This window comes from Dermochelys coriacea, chromosome 3 (genome assembly GCF_009764565.3).
Source record: "Dermochelys coriacea isolate rDerCor1 chromosome 3, rDerCor1.pri.v4, whole genome shotgun sequence".
NCBI lineage: Eukaryota > Metazoa > Chordata > Testudines > Dermochelyidae > Dermochelys > Dermochelys coriacea.
The window spans coordinates 196,492,765-196,519,578 of NC_050070.1; the positions used below are offsets into that span (position 1 = coordinate 196,492,765).

The 26,814-nt window shown below is 40.2% G+C and overlaps 1 protein-coding gene and 1 long non-coding RNA gene across 19 annotated transcripts in view; one reads left to right on the forward strand and one right to left on the reverse strand.

Annotated features, from left to right (window-relative positions):
- Positions 1–592: 592 nt before the first annotated feature.
- Positions 593–18,504, forward strand: LOC122459574. Its single transcript, XR_006280360.1, has 3 exons — positions 593–1,156; positions 3,686–3,756; positions 17,811–18,504. It is a non-coding gene; the product is annotated as an uncharacterized LOC122459574 (long non-coding RNA).
- Positions 3,751–26,814, reverse strand: part of EHBP1 (EH domain binding protein 1) — a 320,670-nt gene continuing 297,606 nt past the window's right edge. For all 18 annotated transcript variants that reach the window (XM_038394218.2, XM_038394219.2, XM_043512052.1 and 15 more), the window contains 4 exons: positions 13,399–13,498; positions 12,105–12,178; positions 5,195–5,309; positions 3,751–4,817 (listed from right to left, as the gene is read on the reverse strand). In XM_038394218.2, coding sequence (XP_038250146.1) covers positions 4,727–4,817; positions 5,195–5,309; positions 12,105–12,178; positions 13,399–13,498 — 380 coding nt within the window. In that variant the 3' untranslated portion in view covers positions 3,751–4,726. The remainder of the gene's footprint in view (positions 4,818–5,194; positions 5,310–12,104; positions 12,179–13,398; positions 13,499–26,814) is intronic.

Below are 26,814 nucleotides of genomic sequence, written 5' to 3' on the forward strand. Positions count from 1 at the left end.
CGGGTCTTTTGTTGATCTCTCAAAATCAACTCCTTCTCATTGAAGTTGGAGCTGAAAGCGAGCTAATGTTCAAAGGCAGTGACCGCCGGCCCAACGAAATTACATTTTTTCGGGCGATGAGGGGACTTCTAATCAAAGGGGGGCGGCGGGGGGGGGGGGGGGCGGACGAAAGAAAAGGAGGTTTACAAGATCTTTCTATAGTCCACAAAAGTCAGCGACACGGGCACTTCTCCGCGAAACAAAGGCGCTGCAGCCCATTCACAAAAAAAAAAAAAAAAAAAAAAGAGTGAAGGCCTGGCTGGGGACATCCCTCCCCCCCGGGGGCCTACCTTTGCCATTGTCCGCCCAGGGGGGCAAGCTGCTCTCAGGCACCTGAGTCTTTGTCCCAGCGCTGCAAAGACAATGAGTTTGGGGCCAGTTTTTGAGCCAGGAAGGGCTGATCTCCAACGCGCTTACCCGGGCCGAGGGAGCCTCGCCAGATCCAATCCAGCCCCTTGCCAGAAAGACAATATTATTAGCTGTATTTCCCCCCCCCCCACCAATAATCAGCTCCCGGTTATTCGTCCAGAGGGTTTCGTCATGCACAGGGGCAGATGGAGGCGAAGCATTTGGGTGCTCGGCTCCGTAGGAGTGTCCGCCCGGCCCTCTCCGCGCCCCCGCTCAGCGCCACAGGATGGGACCCAGGCTCGGGAAGGGCGAAGGTATCAAGTAGCACTGGCCCCTTTTTGTGAGCGCGAGTGTAATCAGAGTGGTTGTCTAATCCCAAATTGCAGGCGCATTTTCTGAACGCTCAGCCCATAAAAGCCCTGGATTAAGGGGAGGCAGGGGGCACAAGGCAGAGAGCGAGCGAGCGAGAGAAAAGTTTGGCGCAGCTTGCAGCGCGGAGGACCCGGGGTTGCCGCCTGGCGCGCACGCTGCGCTGGCGGAGAAGGAGCAGCGACGGCGGCGGAGGCGGAGGGGGGGAGCCAGGTGTTGCCCTGTCCCGCGAGGAGCCACCTCCAGGGACCGCGCTGGACGGGGCCGGCAGTGCCCCCAAAGGGCCCCGTTCGGGACGGGGCGCCGGCGGAAGGCTCCTGGATTCTGCCCCAGGCCCCAGGGCCCCCAGCTCGGACTCCCTTTGCTTGTACCCAGGGGTAGCGCTAGCTTGTGCGCACAGGTAAGGTGCAGCGGGGCTCTGCCTTCCCTTCCCGCAGCCTTTCTCGGGGCAAGGTGCGGGGCTGACAGGGGCACGGGGAGGGGAGGGGATTTTCTGGGATGGGGGGCTTCCGTTCCCCGGTGCTGGGGCAGGCCACGGAGCGGGAGGGTTCCCCATTTACACGGCTGCAGCCGGGTCTCCCTGATGCTCTGCACAGGACAGACTGGAGGGCGTCTGCTGGCTGAGACACTGGCTGGGGCAGGTTCCCTTCCGAAGCAGGTTCCTGGAGCGCTTCCGACAGACAATGCCGAGCTGCTGTCGGAAATACAAAGTACCTCTCGAGCTATAGGTGCTAGGACAATCTGGGGGCATTCATTGAATTTAGCGTCACCATTTTTACCCCTACCCCCACCCCAAGCCCATAGCATGTAGCCTGGCTGGTGGGAACTGCATCTGGCTTTTCAGGAGGGGCTTCCCGATGGGCTGCTTTGCAGCTCAGGCCCCGCAGAGAGGAAGTTAAAAAAAATCAAACTATAAATACTTCGGGAGAGAAGCCCAACATTTACTTTTCACTCCCAGCGACTAACGAACACCGCCAGCCTTCTAGTTTAACACTGCTGGCCCAGACACCGAAAACAAGCTGGACTGACAATATTTCCCTCCTCCTCTTTCTGGGGAGAGCGTTTCCCACCTTCCAAGCCAGCAATTGTTCTTAGTGGCCAACGCCGGAGCCAGCAGCCTGCATTGTATTGTGTTGGTTCTGTACTCGGTGTCCACGCATCACCCCCCCCCCCCCGAGCCCAGGCTGCCTGCAGATCTCTGGGAAGTCCCAGCACCCCCTCTTCTCCACAACTCAAACCCACACCCGGGCGGGTGGGATGTGTGTGAGGGGGGGCTGAATAAGCCATCCCTGGAGCTGCCTGGCTAGAAGTAGCCAGAGCCGCGCATTGCAGAGAATCTGCCCAGGGAAGCCAAACTGAAAAGCGATCAGCAAATTAATGGGAAAGTTTTAAAAGGCCAAAGAAGACGTCAGCAGCCAAAACTTATTTTTCCCTCTTTAATCACAGCAGCCAGGAGTCCGCCAGGGCTGGTGTCATTAGAACAGGCTCCTGCTCCCAGCCCCACAGCCAAAGGGGCTGCGAGGGTAAACAGATGTTCGCTGCAAATTAACAAATTCTAATCTGACTCTTAGGACCCAATAAACCGCATTAACCTACATTAAAACAAAAAGGGCCCACACGTCTCTGCCCAAACGAAGAGCGGCTTGGAAAGGCGGAAGGCAGCAGGAGGAAAACAAAACGTAAAAAAAAAAAAAAAAAGAAAAAAAGAGGGAGGTGGTGGGGGGATGTAGTCAAAGGGCGAGGGGGAGAGAGAAGGAGACAGATCCTGGCCCGAATTTCATCCCCTAATCGAAGGAGATAAGAGGTTTAATTCATTGAGCACACGAACCAGCTCGGAAAGCGATTCCCATTCCGGGCAGATCCAAGCCCAGAGCCCCAGTATTTACCCTGGCGCTCGTTATCATTTTCACCGGATTATTCACGATGTGGATTTGGTAACCTATCGTGGATTCTCCCTGCTCTGGTCCGGGAACCGCACCGGCGCCGGCAGCCGCAGGAGCAGCTCCTGAGTTGGGAAGCTCCGTCCTGGACACGCTTGGCTGGATTTGGCAGCGATTGGCCGGGGCAATTTTCAAACGGGGGTCTTTGGCGACTCTTAAGGAACAGGACTATTGCAGGGCCAGCTCCCAGCAAGGGCAAGCGGAGCCACTGGGTCCCTTCCTAGAAACTTCACAGGAACTTTTCCCCAGGCCTTGGCAGGCGCCGATGGGAGCTGCTGCATTCTTGTGTGCGCCACGGGGCTGTTCCTTTCCAACTGAAGCATGATTTATATTTTCTTGTAAAACCTCTCTGACACTCTGAAGCATCAGCCTTCTGCATTATTATTTTCAGGTCTTCCGACCTGTCGAACAGACTTCCTTTTGTTAGGGGTCCCCTTGCAGAAGAGGGCTTGTTTGCGGCTGGAATGAGCTGAGCAGGCGAATACAGGAATACGCCACATAAAAAGTTGAACTTTTGGTCTGGCTTGGTTCTACCTCTATAGATAGATAGATAGATAGATAGATAGATATTTTAAAACTGCAGCTCTCGGAGTTAACAAAGGGCTTTGATCTGGCCCACTGAGCTGTAAAAGGCATGCCACTGCACAGGAATCGTTAGGTGAAGAAAATGATGCAATGTTCCTAGTTATGAGAATCTTTGATAAAGTAGCAGTGACCAGAGGTCCGATTTGCAAAATCTCCATAGGAATAGGAGGAACAGCCTCCGAAAGAGAAATTGGAACCTTCTTGGACAAACATTGCTTAGACCTGGGAAAGTTTTAAAAATAAGTATCACTTCTATTGCTTTTTAATTTCCCCCCAAAACTCTTATTTTTGTGTCTAAAGGTGAATCTTTTGTAGCTAGACTGTTCAGTTTCAGGTACGAAGCTGTTGCATTTGCAGATAATATTTTACAAATTCATTTTAAAAATTAACTAACCTTTCCCCAGCTCCCTCCCCGCCAAACAATCAGAGGTAATAAACTTTTCACACTGGGAAGAGAGGACAGCAGCAGTTAACGGTAAGAAAGATTCAGCTTTTATTGAAAATTTATATATGACTCAGTCTTGTAATAAATAAACAGTTTTCACAAAAATGAGAGCGCTGTAAGCAAAGGGAACATGAACTGGGAGGGGTTTGCACACAATGGCAAAATCAGACTTTAATAGGTACAGAATAAATATGAACAGCGTTCTGGAGCCAATGCAGAGATCCCACAAAATGTAGAAGGGAACAAAACTAGATGTAATAAATAATTATAAAAAATGGCATAGCCTTTAATGACAAAATGTTTCTGTAAACTGATGCACTTCAATTAGCCCCATCTCACATCATATCTTCAGATCACAAGGCTCTTTTCAAACCATATGTTAAAGAACTAGTCTCTGAGCAAATCAGACAGTCTTAAATGTATATTATACATACAATAAAATGTAAAACGCTGCTGAAAGAAACACTGGTAAATATAGCACATTTTAATAACTGGATTGAGTCTGATCTAACTATAAAATTTAGACAGCTTATTAAGTATTACATATGGCAGGGCTAGACGAAATCATTCAGCATGATTTTAGTTTTCTATTTTCTCCTCTATAATCCTATTACAACAAAAACATATTTATTTCAAAATTCATTCCTCCTCCCGCTAAAGAAATCCAGACAGACATATTTTTTCTCTTAAACATTTCTGATATCACCACCACAACAATGTTTCTGTGCAAATGTATTTAACGGAATTTCAACATGATGACTAAGCTCACAAATAAATCATAGTACAAAGCTAGTTTGGAATAATATTGCTTGAGTGGAAAAAAATAACAAATCCAGAAAACAACGCAGTATAGAGCTGGCCTAACAAAAGGGCAAAAGTTTTATTTTTTTTGAAATTTTGAAGTGTAATATTGTTTTTTTCAGTCTTGGGGTTAGTATTTTAAAAATGTAAGAAAGGTCTGGACTACAAAATGCAATTGCATCTGCTCCAGGAAGGCCAGTCACTGAAGGACACATTTCTCTTCTTTCTTGGCCATCTTGCCTTTGTTTTGTTCAAGAGTTCTTTCCAAATGTTCATCTTCTTCTTCAGCCCTAAAAAACAACCCCAAGATACAATTATTGTCCATTTTCTATCTAAGGTCAAACAGTTCTTCTTTACACCACCCAGCCTCTCTGCAGGCTAATTTGCCAAAGGGATCTGGATATTGAGCACCACTCTAGAATTAGATGTGATAGCACCATTCAGTTTGAGGATCGGGCTCTAGTGATGGTCTGATTTTCTTTAAAATGGATCATCATTACCAAACCCCCGAGTTCATGTTTCACTCTTGATCACCAGAGAACATGCTGCCTTTGTTACTGAACTTTTCTCAAATTTTTACGGTCCAGATGATAGAGACAAAGCAGATCCATTCACAGAAAAGCCAAAATGTCTCTAGAGGGTTTAAAAAAGAACACGTCAAACTTACTGTTTTTCTTGGGCGTCCAAATCTCTGACCAGGGCATCACGTTTATTAACGAGAATAACAAGTTCATCCAGCAAAAGCTGCTCTCGCCTTTTCTGGGCTTCAGTCTTTTGCCAATCTGAAAACAATATACAAATACATTTAATAACAACTCCCCCCCACCCCCCCCAGAAATGTGTGGTTTAAAATCTTTTTGGCTTTAACTTCTGCATGATTTAAATAAATGGGTGTCAGATCTTTGGCCTTAGCAATAAAAAAAAAAAAAGATTATTCATTTCTGTGACCCAAAAGGGGTGTGGAACTTTAAGCAAGGATCACATTTCACATTTGTGTGAATTTGTGTAAATCAAAAATATCAAGTTATTGAAGATCTGCATTTGACTTCGTGCATTATTTGGTAACTCATTCCCATAAATGTATACATTGCTACATAAACAACTAATGTCTGTACTAGATTTGGTGATATTATTCCAAGATGCCTAATTTCTAAATCTTTCACAGAACTTTTAACCAAGGCCTGGACAGACTGGAATCAGTTTATAAATAGCAATTTAAAAAAACCCAGAAACAAATGGAATCATCTGTATTTTCTTTTTTTCCCATTTATTGTTTGGTTTTATCTTATTCTAGAGATCTTTCGCTCTGGCCTTGTTTTCTGTGAATATATTGGGTGGGGGAAGGGCACATTTGTTTCTGAAACTGGCAAAATTCACAGAAACAAAAAAAAAAAATTATAAGGGCTTTTCCTAATCTAGAATCTAACTCCATCTCCGCACAAATAGCTTATTCTTTGCTAATTTCTTGCTTGGTATATCTTAGCAGTTGGAAGTATCTCATACTGGGCACCATATGCTTCACAATAACTTTAAAAGTAGGTGTCAGTTAATTAGCATTTTTCTCTGAAGTAAAAATACATTTGGTAGACAATATTATATAGCACCCCTCTCCATAGCAATGTAACCAGTCTGATTGTTTGCATGATGACTAAATCCAGGGCTCTTTGCTAAATGACAATTACAGATCTGATTTTGAAATTAGTTTGTTGCACAAGATTGGATAATGTCTAATCACTCTCCTATTGCACTAATCTTGTGCATGCTTACATCCAGAGGACTCCAAAGGAACATTTTTGACCCCATATGCTTCGCTTGCATGGTCTCTGTCCCTCTTTTAACAGAACTGTATCTGCATTTCATAAAAAGAAGGCAAATTTAAGATTGGAGCATGCCTGAAGTCCAAGCCAACCGCTCTCTAGCCAGACAGTAAGGGCTTGTAGCTGTCAATCAAGCCACCAGTCTACCCCGCCTCCCTCATTAGGAAAGTAAACAATGAAAAGAAGGAGAAGTAGATGATGAGGGAGATAGCAGAACAAATGAGGAGCAGGAGGGAAACAGGACACCAGTTTAAAAATGTCTATAACCACCGACTCAAGCAGTGTCCTCCCCTCTGTGCACTTTCCAAAAAACAGAGGAAAGAGAGTGTGCAATCCTTTTGGATTTCTCTCTTCTCTCTCTATTGCCCTGGGCAATCATGTTAAAACTCACATGGCTGGTGCTTATTCAGATAAACCTAACAATGCACACCAATGGTTACCATGTGAATCTTCACAAACCACATAAGAATGTGCTGGTTCAAATCCCCCTGACCCCCCTCCAAAGCAAAATTTATTCAAGACAGCAAACTGCTCAGAAGCTTTATGAAAGCAAGTGGTGCTAGAGGGAATTCAGTTTTGTATTTACAAATTAAAAATTAGATGCATCATCATGCAATAAAGGTTAGAACAGCAGCAAAAAGCCAGGAATGTGTAACCACTTTTATCATTCTCTTGCCTTCTGTCTGTGGACATGTATCCATAAACCAACATAGGTGTACGTGCATATACTGACATGCACACACAGAAAATACAAACAGACACGTGTATAAATACATTTGACATAAGCAAATGTACATAATAGTGTTTCATAAATGAGCAAGAACTTGATAAAGTGACACTATGTCCCCTTCCAACTCATTTACATGGCAGGAGACCTGCAGACAGTTCTCATTGCTATTTTTAAATGGGCTGTTTCTTATCCCTCATACTTATGGAAGCTAATTTTCCAGGTGGTAACCAAATCAATTTGTCTTGTAATTTATCGTCCTCACTTTTAGCCCAGCCCAAACTTGGTGCCCCCCAAAGCTGCCTTTTAGTTGCTAATGTAGAACATACTCTCTTGATTTCCATTGATATTTGCCCTTTCCTAGTCTGGCATGTTACAGGACGTGCTGCTTCAGTTCAACTTGTTAAAAAATCCTGCCTGCTACAGCTCAAACTCAGAACAGGCTCTTCGTGAACTCACATGGTATTGCATATACAAATTAAGTGCCAGCTTAAGTGATTTCAACTCACTGAAACAAACCAGACTCATACGTGTATGTCATACGTCAGTGATCCGACTAGAAACAAGGAAAAAACGACACGTAGTTCGAAATTCCCTGCCTGTTCACATGCCCTCCAAACTGAGTCCAACTTCTAGCCAAATTACCTGTGCTTCTCACTACAATCTTGCTGATCTCAAGGTTTCTCTAATATTTTGGCACCTGAAGATCCAGATAAATTAAGGAAGGATCTGAAAAGTACCAGTTCTACATGTGTTTGAGCTATTTAATACTTTGCAGTTTTAGTTTTTTAAAACATTCTTATTTTTCTGAATGTTAGAAGCAATTTTCTGTAACATCTTATGTGTGCAGAGAGAAGCCAAAATATTTTAGAATTATATTAGAACTGGAGGTTTGGTATGAACTACTTTTTCCTCTGTAACGTTCCTATCTATAGATATTGATATAGTAGACACAGCTCACAGCAGTGTATGGTAAATAATGTTTTACGAGACACTCATACCTAGAATGAAACTGATTTTTGTTGTTGCTGTTGTTACAGTAGATAGTAGTGCTGTTTGTGAGGATGCCATGCAAAGATTCATTAGCATAAGTACACAATTGCTTTGTTGAGTTAGCTTAATTAACTTGTATACATTTCTTTGGAAAGGAAAAAACCTTAATTTCCCTCTTAGAAGTGCAGACAAATAAATATCAGTTTGTTAGGAAGGGAGGAGTTTTTTGACAGAGTATTTGGTCAATATTTATTTTATATAATATTAAACTAGGAGCTTGTTTTACACACAGTAAAATATCCGACTGAACATACCACCCCCAGCAAAAACAGTTTCAGAGAGAACACAAATGTCAATATATTTAAAAAGCAACAGCATGCAAGTTTCAGAGTAGCAGCCGTGTTAGTCTGTATTCGCAAAAAGAAAAGGAGTACTTGTGGCACCTTAGAGACTAACAAATTTATTAGAGCATAAGCTTTCGTGAGCTACAGCTCACTTCATCGGATGCATTTCCTTCTACCTGTTGTAAATTTTAAGACAGGATTATCTAGCACACCTGTTATATATAGTTACCAGCACTGACTACAGCTTTCGGAAACTATAATATAGACTGTGATTAATGTGAAGATTCCAGAATAATACTGTTATAAAAGCTATACTCTGGATAAAAATAGGAGAAAGCTCTGATGCTGTATATCAGCTAAAAGTGTTGAAAGCCAAAGAGCCCATGCAGTCTCTTGCAATGTGCAGTTTCAAATTACATAGTTTGTTAAATTCAGAATGAAATCCAAATGTTTTTAATTATTCATCTGCATGGAGTTTATATTGTCTTCATTTTAGTTGCTTAAACTGATAATTATTTTGAGAAAACAGGCAGATTATTCCAATAGAAACACTGTAATAAAAATGGTCTAAAGTTCTTCTAGTAAAACCTTCAACCTGGCCACTATAATAAATAAGCCTAGCACTTTGATGAAAATTAACACTAGTTTTGTAAAGAGCACATTGGGGGACTGCAGTCAAGTCTTATCTTTAGTTCCAGTCAACTAGCAACCCTGAAAGAGTTTGCATCATCATCAGAGCAGGCCATTTGATAGGATTCTACTGCTGAACCTAATCAATCTATGGAACCCTGTGGCTGTGCTGTGTAACAAAGCTAAAATAGATTTACAAATGGGGTTTTAGGGGATAAGCTCCTCCACAGGATTACATATTGATTTTAAATATAAAAAGCTTATCATATAAACCATAACTACAAAAATAGTGAACCTATGCATAAATCCTTTTAGAAGAGCACCCACTTCAAACTATAAGCCAAGAATAAATCAAGATGTACAAAATCCTAAAGAAGATCCATTTCTTGGGCAGAAAATGAACACACTACCCCAAGGTGTGCAAAAATGAACTTATCTTTTCTAAGGAGGCATTAAATCTGGGGGGGAAAAGGGGAAGGTAACTGAAGTGTGTTTAAGTCTAAGGTATCCTGCTACTCAGCTATGGATGCAGAAAAATCCAAGCTCTGAAATGCGTACCTTGTTTACATGAGACAAACACATGCCGTGTGTTCTCATTTGCCCATGCTAAAACAAACCAAGTAGGGGATATTTCCTTCAGCGTATTAGGATTCTTTACAACTATTTCAGGCCCTTCTTGGGATGAGCATTTTCAGCAGCAAATTCACTTGTAATGATATGAATAGCTTGTTGCTATAAGCAGCCAGTACTTTACTCTCCCTTTCTTATCTCTGCTGCTAAATGGGAAAAAAAAAGTATTCCTCTTTTTACCACTGTTGGCCATTCATGTGTTCTGTGTGAAGTGCTTTTAACACTCCAAAAGGCTATTCAACTGCATATGCATCCATTTTAACAGTTGGCTAAGAGGACACTGTCTCCACATCACTGAACACTATAACGGTCAGCACCTCTAAACTACAGTACTGCCCACACACTGCTCAGACTAGCAGGGCAGGCCGATGGCCAATAAACTGCCTTTATCTACAATCAGCAGGCTGCTACCTTTTGCAAGTCTCTTTTTTCCCTGTCATCAACTAGCTAAGTAAATTGTTTGATAGATTTTTAAACGCAGAGTCACGGGTGGAAGAGTTAGAGCAATTCACCAAAACAGTAATTATCACCTCTCAAAGACTTGTTTTTTAAAGTACCAGTATGAATCAGAATATTGCTACTAACAATCACTTTAAATAAACAAACACGCCAACAGAAACACCCTGCTATTTTTTAATGTCCATATGTTTTGGAGTGGGAATATCTGTACACATGTGTTAGATTTGTCCTTTCACATCTTTTATATGGCACCAACTGTTCATTAGCCTCTCTGATACATACAGCCTTGAACTCCTCATTTAGCCTATTTAACTTTCTAATTTCTTCTACAGTCAACCTTACTACACAGATCCGTTTTGTGTTATTTTTAAAATCTCTTAATTAATATTTGAAATCAAGCATAAATCAGACATGAAAAGCTTGAAAGCACCTTCATATACACCTAGAGTCCATTTTTCAAAACTATATTTCAGCATCTTGTAATGTACTTATAGCCTCAATCATCATATCTGGATAGCTCCTTCTTTAAAAAGTTCCTAAGAGAACAATAATCTTAATACAATTCAAAATTTTAAAACATAATAAGAGTAGTGTAAACAAACATATTGTTTTTCTTGAAAAATCCTGTATATTTACTCATTATTAATGTAACAAGTAGATCTGATCTTTTTGATGTCTGATGTTTTGCTATTTTAAATTTTATTTTATTAAGGTATATGTGTGATTTGTCATATTCTGTAAGGCATTCAAAGATCTTAGGTTTGAAGTGCCCACAATAAAAATAATTAAGGGACATTACTGTATAATTTATGCCCAATACTTATGTTTTTGTTAAAAAGGATTTTAATCTGTTTTAAATATTTAATTTCTAATTAACTGTTAACTCAGTATACATTTTTGAACTCAGGTTTTATTCAAGAATACGGTGAACTGAGCCTTACCCAAGAATATAGTAACAGACTGATAGATATGAAAAAGCTACCTTACAACCCATGTCTTTCTCCTACAAACTTATGCTTCCAGTGAAGTCTCCAAACTAATTAGAATTGATTTATTATGGATCAGGTACCTTATCAGGTGAAGAAAGAAATTACCATGGACAGTCAAAGGGCTAAGAGGTCAATATAGAATAGCAAAATCAATTTGCATTGATTAGACAAAAGGTCCATTTTACAGAGCCCATAGGATTAACTTTTAAGCAAACATCTTTGAACTACAAGACAGCATTTGTGACTGAGAGGTATACGTAGAGCAGCATTATAAAACACTTAAGATATTTAAATAACAGTATAAGGTAAGCAATAGTTTAAGCTATCTGGATATTTATTTTTATTATGAATCCTCCTTAGGATTACTGTACAAATTCATTTAAAAGCATTATGGAAAGTATGAAATTGTTTCACTTATCCCCATGTCAATCTTTCCATGAGTTTTCATTCAGGTAAGGTGACTAGACTCTAGAGAGCTACAGAGAATGAAGAAAATATGTGCAATGGATTGCACTAACCCTGATGTTGTGTGTGAGGAAATATTTACTTGACACGTGTATAATATGTTATCATGAAGACTGAAGAGATTTGTTTCCACAGTGGAAATATTGCTATAAAAATATTTAAAATGTAGAAATAAGGAATCTCATATATGTGAGTCATCCCTTTATGATAAGCAACATCATTGCATCAAAACTAAGATTACTTTGCTGTAACAAAAACAACAAATAAAATGTAAAAATACATTGTGCTTTTTCCCCCCCTCAATGCTTTTTCAAATATATTTTAGTAAGACCTGTTTCTGATCTTGCTTTCTGAATCCAATGCTTGAAACAATTTCTTTGCATATAATTTATGGATATGAGTAAAGACCTACAGTATCTATTGCACACTATAATTTTGAATTATGGGATAGCTGACTCCATTCTCAGGTGGGCCTTCTTATTGGTCTTCCTGTTAAGTAATTTCATTTGTTAATATTGCTTACCTTCGATAGCAAGCATTGCTCTTAACTCTCGGTTCAGCAGTTCGTACCGCCTTTCTAGGTCATGTTCTTTTTCCCTAGGCAAGTTGCAAAAGTTCATCAATATGTTAATTACTAAATCATTAAACACTTAAAAGAACCTTTAACGTACATTGATTTTAGAACTCATAACTGACTTTTCTCTTCAACTTTAAGCTACTCCAAACAAATGATACACAAACTTAAAACCGTCCTCAGGTAGAATATTCAGTAATGATGCTTTTTTCATTTTCTGTAACGTCTGTTTTTATGGATTTAGTTTACCTTTCTTGTACTATTGTACATAATTAGTAAATATTCATCCTTGGAGAGCTGTTGTGCTATGTCCTAAGTATAACATATTCTCTCCTAACTAAAGAACAAATTCAAGATTCAAACAATTCACCAAGATAGTATGAACACTTAAAGTATTATCCCATGTAAATTCTGACGTAACGAATACTGAAAATTAGACCCAGGATTAGAGAGCTTAATATTTTAAGGTGGAATCTTCTATCAAGTTCAGACATGGAAAGAAATTTGTGAACATACAACTCATTTCACTATGTTATAAAGGAAGCATGCATATATCTACACTAGGTGGCATACAAAAAGAAAATCATCAGTAAACTGAGAAAAACTAAACAAGAAATGACGACCTCAACAGGCCAAATGTCAGTCTAATAATGAATGGTATTTATGCTTTCTCTCATCCTCTATGCTCCTAATAACTGTGCCAGTTTTGCCCATTTCTGAAGAAGGTTTACATGTCTTTATTACACAAAACTTGCTCTGCATTGTCTGTGGTAACATTGCTTCATGTGAGGTTCACTAATATGCTTTTTCCCACACTGCAACATTGATAAACTAGTGAATGATCTAATATTACTGATTAGAGCAAATCTCAACTTTAAATTAAAGTTTTCCCTGAAAATAAAATCTGTATGTTATATTTGAAGTACAATTCAAGTATATTTTCATATTTCTAGAAAGAAATTTTATTCTACTGTTTTTGCCTTTGAACATATAAATGCATTTGCTATTTCATATTTTTTCACAGCTCTCACTAATCTTGCATCATTGCATGCTTTGCATTTTCATGTCTGAAATATGAGAAAAACAAACTACTTGATATGTACACAAATCACACATACTTTGCATCTTTGAGGAAACATTCTGAAGTCTAATGGAAATAAAGCAAAAAAGTTTAGCATCTATATTCTAAGTGAACATACTGATAAATCAACCTCTTAGAACAAGCTCAGACATCCATACTTACAGAAGAGAAAGCTGATTCATTCTTCTTATCAAGGCATTTTTCTTATTAACCAACATGAACCATTCCTGCATCATAGCTTCTTCTTCTTCTGTGTTCCTTCCTATAAGATAAGCACATTTGTTATTTATGAGACTTTTCACAAACTGGACAACAAACTTTAGTATCAGTTTTTGGAACATGAGATCTCTCATGTTAATGGGCGTTAAAAGGTAATTTTTCAAATGTGAACAATAACATAAGATTAGACTTCAAGACCGGCAGCCTAACACTATTGAACTATCACAAGTCAATTTTTTAAAGCTGATATTCTTCAGCATATATATTTTAGTGCCTCTTAACATACTCATAGATCATATCAACACTAAGTACATTTGGAAGAAAAAGTGTTCTACTTTTAAAGCATCCCCAGAGATAATACGATTATAAAAGAGGTGGAAAAACAACAAAACATTACGATGGGTGAAATTAACTCCATCCACAAAAACCTAGAGTATTCAGGCTCCAAGTGGGTGGAATGCAGAGAGTAGCTGGGGAGGTGAAATCCTGCCCACAAACCAGTGTGCTGGGCTGTTGGCCAGCCTCCCTACCCTTATGGCTGCTATTCCAGATAGCTGACATAGCTTCTCCGCACTAGGGCCCTGATTCAGTCCTTACTGAAGTCAAAGGGAGTCTCTCCATTGATTTTAACAGGAATTGAATTGGGACTCAGTTGCCTAGGGTACTGGAGTCATGACATCTGCACATATATATATATATCCTCCATTTGTGGCAACCGATCAGCCCCTATCTTTCTCAAAATTAAGTGGAAGGAGAGACAAGTCTTTATATACATGTTACCGGCATGTAAATCTAATTAATTTTAACCTTAAGAAATGCATAATTTGGGAAGAAGCTTTGCCCAGTGGCTACAGTAAAAGAATAAAGTCAGGAATTCGGGGGTCTTTTTCCCAGCTCTGCCACTCTGTGACCTTGGGCCTGTATCTCACAGTTTCCCATTTCTAGTATGAGGATAACACATACCTCATGTTGAGGATTAATTCATTATGTCTGTAAAGTGCTTTAAAATCTCTGAGGAAAGATACTATATATGAGGGGAAGGTATCATTATATTAATATCCAGTAACGGGGACTAGTTGTGAAGAGGAAGCTTGCTTACATCAGAAGCTGGTAATGTTCCAAAAAACGCGGTGAGCTTTTGCTCTAAGAGGAAACCCCCAATTTCTGGGTGTTAACATTTGCATCACAGCTGATTCTTCAGCAACATGGCCTGTCTTACAAACATTCCCAAATCATATGCAAAATGCTTGGAGCCAGATCTGTGCAAGGAGCTGCCCTTTTCCCATGGCTATTCCCCTGCTGCATGGAAAGGAAGGCCAGCTGGCACCATGACACTGTTTGCCTTTCCCCCATGCAGCCCAATGGATCTGGAATCCACACAGGAAGAAGAGTGGACTAATCAGGGAGAGGGTTGATGGGGACACACATTGGCTCCCTATGGCTCCATGATGTTTAGACAGAAAAGGTAATACAGACTGAGTTCTATTATCTTTTTCTCTGGGTACCTCCCTGTAACTTAAAAGTAGTTCCTTGTGAATGCTCCTGCACTGGAGCCAGGCTGGTACGGTCCAGGGTTTGCTGGGGGCGGAAGGGCATGACAGAGCTAGTGCTTCTGCAGGCATGTCCCCTACCCCCACGGATCCCTAGGGTGGGATGCCCCAGCAGTTTTTTCCTAGCAAAGAGGGTAAGTGTCAGTCTGTGGGAACAAAAGGGGAGTAACTTTGTCTTGTAGAGATTTTCTCCCTCAAAACCTCCTCTCCTGGGTTTTTCTGCAGGGTGGCATGAGGCCATGGCTGTACTGCATTTACAGTACTGTTTTACGGCTCAGAATTCCCTCCAGAGAGTTTTGAGACAATAAGGATGTTTTTCATAACAAATTAAAGATCAGAGGAATTGTCGCATTGCCCCAGCTAGTGGAGGTTCCTGCTGCAAGACTTAGACTGTACTCAATATATTCTTCCCTTGAACTGCAATGAGTCAGCTGACTTTCTTTTTATGGGGGGCAGGAGCATGGGGGATTACTTTCTTATCCCTACAAACGATCAATCTGTGCCCACCAGCATGAAATTTGATTCCCCCTTTATCATGCAGGTAAAAAAATTCTAATAACTAGCTACACAGATGACAACATTTAATTGATTAATTAATTCATTGTTTGTAAAAGGCTCTGGGATCTTTGGATGAAAGATGCTATCACAAATACTATCACAAATACATTACACCACAATAGCACTCTAATGGATGAGTCTGCAAACCATTTTCAACAAACAGAAAATGGGGACATAGAGACATTCAATGGAGCTTCACCAATTTAGACCAGCTACTAATGTAGATTTTCTCCTTCTAAGAGTAAAATGAAGTGAACTACAGCATATATTCAAATAAATCTAGGGAAAAGCTGTATTTGTCAATTCGGAGCCTAACGAAAACAGATTGCACATATTCAATATTTTTATGCTTACGTTTCACTGTATGAAGTAGTCCCAGGTTTTTTTTAAAGTGAGTCAACAAAGTCTTTACTGTTTTACAGTATTTTTAATCTGTCTTTTAGGGCAGCAGTTTTTGTATTCCTTTTGGACCATGTGATGCCCTGACACTGGTCATGTGATATCGGCTGCGATAGGCACAAATCCCAGGGCAGCAACAAAAGAAGAAAGAGTAAAAAGAAAAAGCTGAGAAAAAGCTTGCAATTTGGAAAAAGGCCAATTGTACCCCAGTGAAGGCCTTTTTGATCAGTGAAATGACACATGTGTGCAATATTAATAGCAGTAGATTGGGATATCTTATTTTTTTGACCAAGAGCTTTTAAATTCTTGTACATACAACTTAAATACGAGCAAGGTAAACTACATGACAACATAAATAATTTTAAAATTGCTACTCTCAAGCAACATAGTACCACTAGCTAGTTTACTCAATTTAACACTATTTTCTTCAGTGGAGAAAATTGAATGCTGAAATGCTGATGCAACAATGATATTTGAAAGTTAAATTTATACTTACTATTTCTAAATAAAAACAAAAACAGGGATTTTCCTCAACCACAACTAATTTCACACTTCCACTTAGTAAAACTGTTCAACTGCTATGTGTTTATTTTCCAAGTTTAAATGATTATTGAAATCATTCAAGTACAAATGTTTAAAAATTCAAAATGTGAAAATATCCGCTTTGCTCTCTGGAGAAACAATACAACACAGATTATTTAAATGAAGTGAAAAACATGTCCGAGAACAAATCGATACTGTGTGTGCAAACCCTTTATCTGAGCCAGTACAAGACGATGGAAATCTATAAATAGCCCACAGATCTTCAACTTAAAATTGTTTTTTTTCTATAATACATGCATTACACCATTGTTTTAATTTTTTTTAAGAAAAAAAATTCAAACCCTTTTAATGCTAGTAAGTTGGACCATTACAAATTAATCCTGACTTTAATAACTGGTTAAAGACCCCTTCAGCTTTATAAGTAACAAAAAATATTAAAGCCTGTGATCACAGCGAGCTTTTCTCATTTCTCCTCTAACCATTTGTTATTTAATCCAATACTAGTAATCCAATTTGTCCATCAGACTTTTAAAGGGCAGAATGCAACTTCCCCAGCTTAGACACTTTTCAAAGTACAATATATTTTTCAAATGAATGCTGGATGTTTCATTTTTTCCCCAACTGTTCCTAGCTCTAATGTATGAGGAAAAAAAGAACAAGATGAACATTGTTCATACTGATTAAGTAAGAGCTCATTAAAGAGCTGTCAGTGCCGTACTTTGAATATGCATGAAGCATATAATCAGATCTAGTACCGTCACTAGAGGAGAATACGGTAAGTACAAAGGATTGATTTAATTACTTAGAGTGGGCTGTGGTGGTAAAGCAGTCTTGTTAGCGCAAAAAGAAAAGGAGGTTGTATTCTGGCACAGTTAAGAGAAAAAGGCAGTTTTAGCTTCTGCCACAATACCTAATCTCAGGATAAAGCACTTTAGGTTGTAGCTTAAAATGAAGACTGTCAGTATTCTAAAAAGCCCAGAATTCATCTTATTTTGTTTAACCTCACCTGGTTAACTATCTAGCAGAATGTATTCTTTGTAACACATAATTATGGCTATACCTTTTTATCTTATAGATACAATAATGACTCTGGAAAAAAGTCTTATTTTAAGACTCTTTAGTGCTGCAAGCATCACATACATTCAAAATGCAGAGTAAGTGATGGAAAGATGCAACAAGAAAAACTAACATAACAGCCTTGTAATACCATATTTCATTAGTGGACAATCTGTGATGAGAATTTTTGGTAATGTTTTTCTAGTTTCTTTATTTTTTAAATAAAATTCCTGTTTTATTTCCCCCTAGGAATCAAGGAGAATTCTCTCACATCACCATATTCTTCTTTCATTGTTTGGCTTGAGTGGTGAAGGATGCATGTTCTATTCTTCTCTTCACTTGACATCTACCAGATCCCTCCTCAGTGATTAGGAATGATCACGATACCAAGATTGGAACAGTTAAGGCCCAAATTCCACCCTCAGAAACATACAGGCAATTCCCATTGACTTTAAGTTTTGGTTCTGCAGTGCACTGTAATATCTCCTGAACGAGACTGAATAAAGGCTGTAGCAAAAAGTTCAATGATTTTGTCCAACAAGCCAGGATTTGGATGACTCTCTCTTCCCTCCCCCTACCACCCTCCCCCCCAAAAATAGCTTACATCTTTTGGTTAATCTCATGCATCAAATTATTATTTCAACTGCTGCTATTTAATAATGACTGAGGCCTTTTTCTTCTTTCATCTGTACCATTTTTGAACTACAAATCCATTACAATTTTTGGAGGACAGTGCAAATGAATAAGTAGTATACTTTTATGTTGTAGAACTTGAACATGGATTTATAAAATATCATTTCCATTAAATACTACAGGGGTTACTAATGGGTAACTCATATGCTGATTACTTTTTAAACATTTTAATAAATAGTAATCTGATAAATGGTTAGGCTGAATCAATTTGAAAGCACCATTTTTTCCCTGCTAAACAAACAAACAAACAAACAAACAAACAAACAAACAAACAAACAAACCAACCAACCAACCAAATACTTCAATATCATCCAGTGAATAGCACATATATGTACCATGTAGCTTATAACCATTTAAACCTTTTGGGCAGTAAGACATTTAGATAAACCAAACATGGATTAACATAGTATGACTGCACACTGCTAAGAAAACAGAGAAGAGAGTGCTACAAAACATTATGAGCACTACTTAAATGGGAGAAAAAGTGGCAACATGTAGGGACAAGACTACTTTACTGTGTAAATGAACGGACACATTACATCCTTTACACATTAAGCCATCATAAATTCGTCAAGACAAGCCACTAGACTAAAATAAAATATATTTAGAAATCCTCACATTTAAATATATTTAGTTGCTGTTCAAAAATGAATTACAACTCACAGAAGATAACTAATAAAAGATTTCTATCATAGTCCAAAACCAGCACATTTAGTCTGGCAAGAAATAGCGGGCTTATGGAAATTATTAGGTATGCTGCCTTAAGCGCAATTGTTTTTACATTTTATTTGTACTGCATATTCTGTGTGTTAGTTGTAATAGTTAAACATAGAAAATGCCATGTCTACCCATTTACTTCAACAGAACACCATGAAAAAGAACTACTTAAGACACAGCCCATTCTTCAGCCATTTGCTGATGTTTACACACAGTTTTAAAAAGAATAGAAGAAGCTTTCTTCACTCAACACACTTGGGTGAAGAGGCCAGCAGGAGAATGCCAGCGTATGTGAACGAGAGCAAGTCCAGTAATGAAAAAACTGGCCAACTTCCCTTTACTGCTATTTATGGAGATATAGTAGTTGTTATTTGAGAGTGTTTAGATGACCACCAGATAGTCCTACAAAGGTTGGTCAATGCCTGAAGTTTCACATATTTTATCCTGAAATTCATTTGAAAATATGTCTTATTTGCCTGCTTAAACAGTTTCATTTATAGTGTCAAGATTAGGAACACATAAAAACTCTCATATGAAGAGATATTGGAAAGATTGGGATTGTTTACCACACAGGGGAGATAAATAAAAGGAAATGTGATAAAAGTATACAAAATAATGAAAGGTGTAGAGAAGGTAGCAGAAAGGGCTACATTAACAATTATTATTTGCAAGGAATAATCAGACCAGGTCTAACAGGAGCTTAGAATCTGATACCTGTGTCCAAACAGACTGAGAATTGTGGTCAAAATTTTGAAAAGTGACTAGTGATTCTGGATGCTAAACTTGAGACACCTTAAAAGAGCCCAATTTTCAGAGATCTGGTGCTCAGCACTTTCTGAAAATCAGGCTCCTTCATGAGGTCTCAATTTGGGTTATCAAAATATGAGGCTCCCTATTACTAATTACTTTTGAAAATCTTGGCCAAACATGACTTATTTACTAGGAAGTCTCTTTCTCATTATGATAAATGTTTTTGTGTGGATTACTGTAAAAGAAAAAAATGTCAAGGGAACCTGAGAAACTAACTAGTACAACAATATTGCTGGACATGGCTAGGCGATAGGTAAAAATATAGGTCCATCTGCTAAATATCTACTGCTAGTGGATGCTGTGAGCACAGGAAAAAGGTAGAGCATTTCTGATGCCTTAGTAAAATAGGGAGTTTTATTTCTTTCAGGTAAGCAGACTAAGAGGTTATGCATATGACTCAATTGGAAACTAGACATGAAAGACAAAATTGTCAGCTACCACTGGAGGACAACTGAGGGCATCAGCTGGAAACACTACCTCAAAATTTTGCTTAAAATATTTTTATGACATTTTGAGTTTCAAAATGGAAAAACAAAACAAAAAAAAATTGTGCTTTTTCCATAAAACTTAATTATTGCAAAAAGCTCCCCAAGTATGGAGTTAATGTGCTGGTCCATCATGGATTCCACAACCAGTAGCTTAGAATCAAGATGCTCAGCTCTCTACGTAGAAACCCTTGCCTCCTTTCCCCAGATGAGAACTGCCTTACTTACTCCAAACTAACCCAATTCACTAAGAAATGTTCAAAAATAGCCATCAACAGATAAACAGGATGGGTTGTAGTTTGGGGTTAAACCTTTTGAAGAGCAGTTTTCAAGTAAGGAAACTTGCTTCTTATGGATTTCCTTGTTTGAACTAGTTGGGAAAGCACTGAAGGCAAGTTAAGCCAGGGGTGCTGGAATAATTTGTATAGTGAGGATGCTGAGAGCCACTGAACCAAACTGCAATCCCTGTATATAGTGGAAACCACTTCAAGCCAGGAGATGCTTCTGCACCCCTAGTTCCAGCACCTATGAGTTAGGCAGAGGCATTCTCTGACAAATGTACTCTGGACACACTGTTTGAATGCAGCTTCTAAAGAAACATTGATATACACACAATAATATCTAGTAAAGGTAGCCAAGGATCTCCAGACAAAGTTAATTTACTGTGTTCTGTCTGACTTTATGGCAGGAACATATTTAACTAGTTTAACATTAATCAGGAAACCTTCTGTAATTTCTTAGTAGGCGAAAACAAAACATACAAAGAACCTTATTGAAACTTTTGAGAACTGTGTTAATATGACTTCAAGGCACTGACCCCCCCATCTAATAAATGCCAGGATTTCTCTTTAGAGAGACAAGGTGGCTGAGGTAATATCTTTTATTGGACCAACTTCTATTGGTGAGAGAGAGACACTTTTGAGCCCATACAGCACTCTTGTACAACACTAAATCCAAGCCTTCTCCTTGTCTGAAATGAAATTGGTACAAAAGGACAAAAGGCTAGTGACCTGTTATCTCTGCAACCTACAGTTATTTTGGATCTGAAACTGGGAACCATCTGGAGTGTAACTATCATTATGAAAGATAATAAAAGTGAAATTGCATGAAAGGGCATTGATTTTCTCCACTCTACATGTTGATGTAATGACCACCAGAAAATTATCTTAATAGAAAGCCAGTAGAAACAGAACGCATGGGCTTGAACAAGAGGCTACACATTTTATGAAGGATCATATTGAAGACTCAAGTGGCAATCACTGACCAAGGACCAGGAGGACAGATTGTTTATGATTCCTGAATGAAGATGGCAGGACGTGAGATTCAATTGAAGACAGTTGGACAGAATCCTGTAGGGGGTGACACTTTTTAACTTAAGGATACAAAATAAAATATACTCCTGCAGGAATTCTATCAGTCAGTAGGTCTGGAATTGCTGGAAATAACAGACTCAAGAATTCACAGTACCATGACCAAGGTCCAAAATCCAGAAGGATCATGATTAGATATGCTCTGGACATTTTCAGTTTCTGCAATCTGTTGGTATTTAAGAAGAAATAAGGACTGGTGGAAAAAGTATGTCAGATCACTGTCCACATTGCAGGAAAAATTAATCCATAGTCCATCCCCTGGAATCGCTGAACCTGCTTCAAAAACATGGGAAGTTTCATATTTGTTGCTGTTCCCTAGCAATAGCAGATTGTCTGGTGAATTTGGAACTGCAGGGACCACTCACTTGGAAGAAAATGCTGGCAGTTGAACTACGTTGCTTGCGGATTGAGAAGTCACATTGGATGGTGTCAAGGTTCCTTCCCCACTCTGAACTCTAGGGTACAGAAGTGGGGACCTGCATTAAAACCCCCTAAGCTTATTTCTACCAGCTTAGGTTAAAACTTCCCCAAGGTACAAACTATTTTACCTTTTGCCCTTGGACTTTATCGCTGCCACCACCAAGTGTCTAACAAATATATAACAGGGAAAGAGCCCGCTTGGAAATGTCTTTCCCCCCCCAAATCCTCCCCAAACTCTACACCCCCTTTCCTGGGGAAGGCTTGATAAAAATCCTCACCAATTTGCATAGGTGAACACAGACCCAAACCCTTGGATCTTAAGAACAATGAAAAAGCAATCAGGTTCTTAAAAGAAGAATTTTAATTGAAGAAAAAGTAAAAGAATCACCTCTGTAAAATCAGGATGGTAAATACCTTACAAGGTAATCAGATTCAAAACATAGAGAATCCCTCTAGGCAAAATCTTAAGTTACAAAAAGACACAAAAACAGGAATATAAATTCCATTCAGCACAACTTATTTTATCAGCCATTTAAACAAAACAGTATTTAACACATATCTAACTAGATTGCTTACTAAGTTCTAAGACTCCATTCCTTTTCTGTTCCTGGCAAAAAACAACACACAGACAGAGAGAACCTTTGTTTCTCCCCCGCTCCAGCTTTGAAAGTATCTTGTCTCCTCATTGGTCATTTTGGTCAGGTGCCAGCGAGGTTATCCTAGCTTCTTAACCCTTTACAGATGAAAGGGTTTTTCCTCTGGCCAGGAAGGATTTTAAAGGTGTTTACCCTTCCCTTTATATTTATGACAGATGGCTTGCTCTGAGTGACAGTAAGTTCTGTTTTGCCTACTGCTGATTTGCAGACCAGAGTTCTTCTCCCTGCCTATTTGATTGTTTATCCATTAAATGAAGGCTAAATGTGGCCTTAAAGTGATAGAACAGCTAGCCTTAGAGCCCTCATGGCAATGTCTACTGCTCTAGTATGAAGCACCCTACCCTGATGTTTACCAGTTGTTGCTTTATTTCCCTCATGACAGCTTTTTCTGAGGCTGAGAAGGAATAGGAGATGGTACAAACTCTGATGTTTTAGGTAGAGAAGATAGTCAAATACAAGGTTCAAGAGTGCATGCTCTGAGGATATGCCTTTCTGAGAGGACCAAAATGGAGAAGTGCTTCCATTTAGCCAGGTAAGGGCCCCTAGCTGAGGGTTTTCTACTATTGAAAAGCACTTTCTGGACATCCTTAGAACAGGATGTCTCCAAAGGCATTAACCATGGAAGCATCCTCACTGTCAGATGGAAGGCTTGCTGGTTGGGATGGAGCAGGTGGCCGTGGTCCTGAGAAATCACATCTGGATCCAGCGGTAGAGACAGTGGAGGTTTGATTGACAAGGTCAGTGGAGTCGAATACTAGTGTTGTGCGGGCCACACTGGTGCTATAAGGATGAGATGAGCATTGTCTTGTTTGACTTTGAACAAGACTCTGGCAGCAAGGGAATCGGAGGGAAGGCATACAGGAGGGGGTTCTTTCAGGGTAGCAAAAAGCATCTGTCAGTGAGCCTGGGCAGAGAGCTCCCTGGGAACAGAGCTGGTGGTATTTTCTGTCAGTCTTTGTGGCAAACAGGTCCACCTGGGGAGTGAGTCCCCAGATCTGGAAGATAGATCTGGCAATGTTCAGGCATAAAGACCACTCATGATGATTGGAGAAGGTCTTGCTCAGTCGATCTGCCAACATGTTCCACTTCTCCGGAAGGTAAGCAGCACTGAGATGAATTGAATTGGTTATGCAAAAGTCCCAGAAGTGAATTGCCTCCTGGTCTAACTAGGTCAACTGGGCTCCTCCCTTTCTGTGTGTGTAAAATACAGTAGTAGAAGAGTTGTCTGTTCAAATTAACAAGTTCTTTCCTACTAAGGCTGAACAGGCTAGTTTTACAGCTCTCAATTCCCTAACATTTATATGAGCCATTACATCCTGAGACAACCAAAGAACTTGAGTCTGCAAGGACCCCATATGACCACCCACCCCCCAAACCAGAGCTGATATGTCTGTGAACAGAGTGAGGGTTGATGTCGATGGGGATAAAGTGGTGAGAGGTGGGGATAAAGAAGACCCCCACACGCACTTTCAGAGGGTCCATCCACTAATCCAGAGACGTCAAAACTAGCATTGACACTTGAACAACCTTCTGCAAATGATGACAACTTGGGGCATACACTGATGCTAGCCATGCCTGAGATGCAGCCTGTAATGCTGAACCACATAGATACATGCTGCCATGTGACCCAGGAGGCTGCGATAGTCACACCACTAAGCCTGGCAGCGTTTTGAACTTGGATTGTGATAGCAAGGCCTTGGCTTTTGTGGTGTCTAAAACTGCTCCAATAAACTATCCTCTGTGATTTGTCCCAATTTACTAGGAGCCCAGTGCTTTGAATGTGGACAAGATGGTGGATGCACTGGCTAACATCTGAACCTCGAACCGACCTTTGACCAACCAGTCATTCAGGTACAGGAACACATGGACTCCTGATTTTTGTAGATATGCTGCAAACACCGCCATGCACTTCAATAACAGCTGATGAGTCAATGAGAGACCAAATGGGAGCTGATAATGTGACCCGTTTGCCACAAATCTCAGAAACTTCCGATGGTTATGTCATATTGCAACATGGATATAAGCGCCCTTTAAATCAAGGACAGCATACCAGTCTTCTTGTTCCAGGAAGGCAATAATCAAGGCTAGGGTAACCACATGGAATATTATTTTCTTCAGGAATTTGTACAACTTTCTTAGATCTAAAATAGGCCTGAGACCTCCTTTTGCTTTGGGGATAAGGAAATAGTGTAAATAGAAACCTTTCCCCTTGAAGCCCAATGAGACTTCCTCCATGGCCCCTGCTTGAAGGAATGACTGGACCTCCTGTTGAAGGATGATCTCATGGGAGCGGTCCCTGAAAGGGTCAGGAAGGACGGCATGTAGGAGGGGCAGAAATGAACTGGAGGGCATATTACAGTTCCACTGTGCTTAAGACCCACCAATCCAATGTTACATGGGCCCAAGCACTCAGGAAGCAGGATAAGTGATTTGTAAACAAAAGGTGGAAAATAGATGAATTACAGTCACTGGTACACAGCCCTCCACCAGTATATCAAAACGCCTGTTTGGATGAGGTGGCTAGATGGGAAAAGCCCACTGGTGCTGAAGAGGAAGGCGGTGGATGTCATCTCCTATAACCCCTGCCCTTTCTCCTCAGCAGATCTTGAGATTGGGGAGTAAAACCCTGGTGTCTGTATGGTAGCTGTGGATGGAACTGTTTCCTTTTTGTTGTCGGAGTACAGATACCAAGAGATTTTAACATCACCGTGGAATCTTTTAGATTATGGAGAATTATTGTCCGTTTTATCTGAAAACAAAGAGGGACCTTTGAAAGGGAGGTCTTGGACTGGTCTGCTAGACTTCTAAGGAGAGCCCACAAACCACAAACATCTTCTCACAGAAATGGCAGATGCCATGGTTTGAGCCGTTGCGTTTATGCCATCTAAACTGTCCTGGAGTTCAGATCAAGGCAACTAGCTTCCCCTCATCCACCATTATTGCAAATTCCTGCCTACAGTCTTCTGGTAACTCATCCTGAAATTTTAAAATATTCTCCCAGAGGGTGAAAGCATAGTGGCTCAGGAGTGCTGTTGGTTTACAATCCTGAGCTGCAGATGCTCTGTGGAATAAAGTTTGCATCCAAACAAGTCCAGCCTCTTTGAATCTTTGCCTTTTGGCATGGATGGTTGGTGTCCTTGTCTCTCCCATTCATTAAAAGCTGCCACCATCAAGGGCACTGGTAGCCCGAGCCTGGGGAAGGCAGCACTGGGGATATCATTGGAGGATTCCCTTTCAACTGCATCAGCCTTGCAGAAGCTTGAGAGGTAATGGTACTGTGAGTTCCTGACAGCATGAGGTAGGTGCCACAAGCATCAGTACGGACTGTAAACCTTGCATGCCAGGAATACTGGCACCGAGAGGCTAAGCATGCCCCCTGTCTCCAGGGTGGTTGGGAGTAACAATGACTGATGGCTCTGGTACAGAGATCTTTCAGGGAATGCCCTTGACGGACCTGGCACAGGCCCCAGAGACAGGGATTCCTTCTCTTAGATGAAGAGTGCTCCCTAGAGACTTTCCCTCAAATGTATTGTAAAGTCTCTGCCTCTACTTGGCTCCAGCACTGACAGAGGTCAGCAAGGGACTGAGCCTGAGGAGAGTCTAAGTCTTTTCTTCAGTGCTGGCGAAGGGGACTGAGGAGCTGCAGATATCTCCAGTACGTGACGCCAATGAACTTGGGGTGCTCTCCATGTGAGATGAGTCTGATGGGGAGTGAAGTGCTGCCTCCATGAGCGAACATTTGAGCCTCATTGCTCTATCCTTCTTTGAGTTAATCCCTTACAAATTTGTGACTGATGTGGGATTCTCCCAAAGATTTCAGGCAGGCCAGGTATGAGTCACTGACGGGCATGGCTTAGTGCTAGTCTGGCAGGACTTAAAACCTGGTGAGTGTGGTGTTATTCAAGTACGTCTCCCCATAACGAAAGATAAAAAACTGGTCCAGAAAAACCTAAGACTAATATGTATTGCTAAAACGAAAAAATTTAACTCGCTAATTCCTAACAATAACAGGGTATATATACAAAGGAGCAACAGAATCACTTACAACAAGACTGAAATCACTCCAACAACCATTGGTGGCGGTAAGAAGGAACTGAGGGAG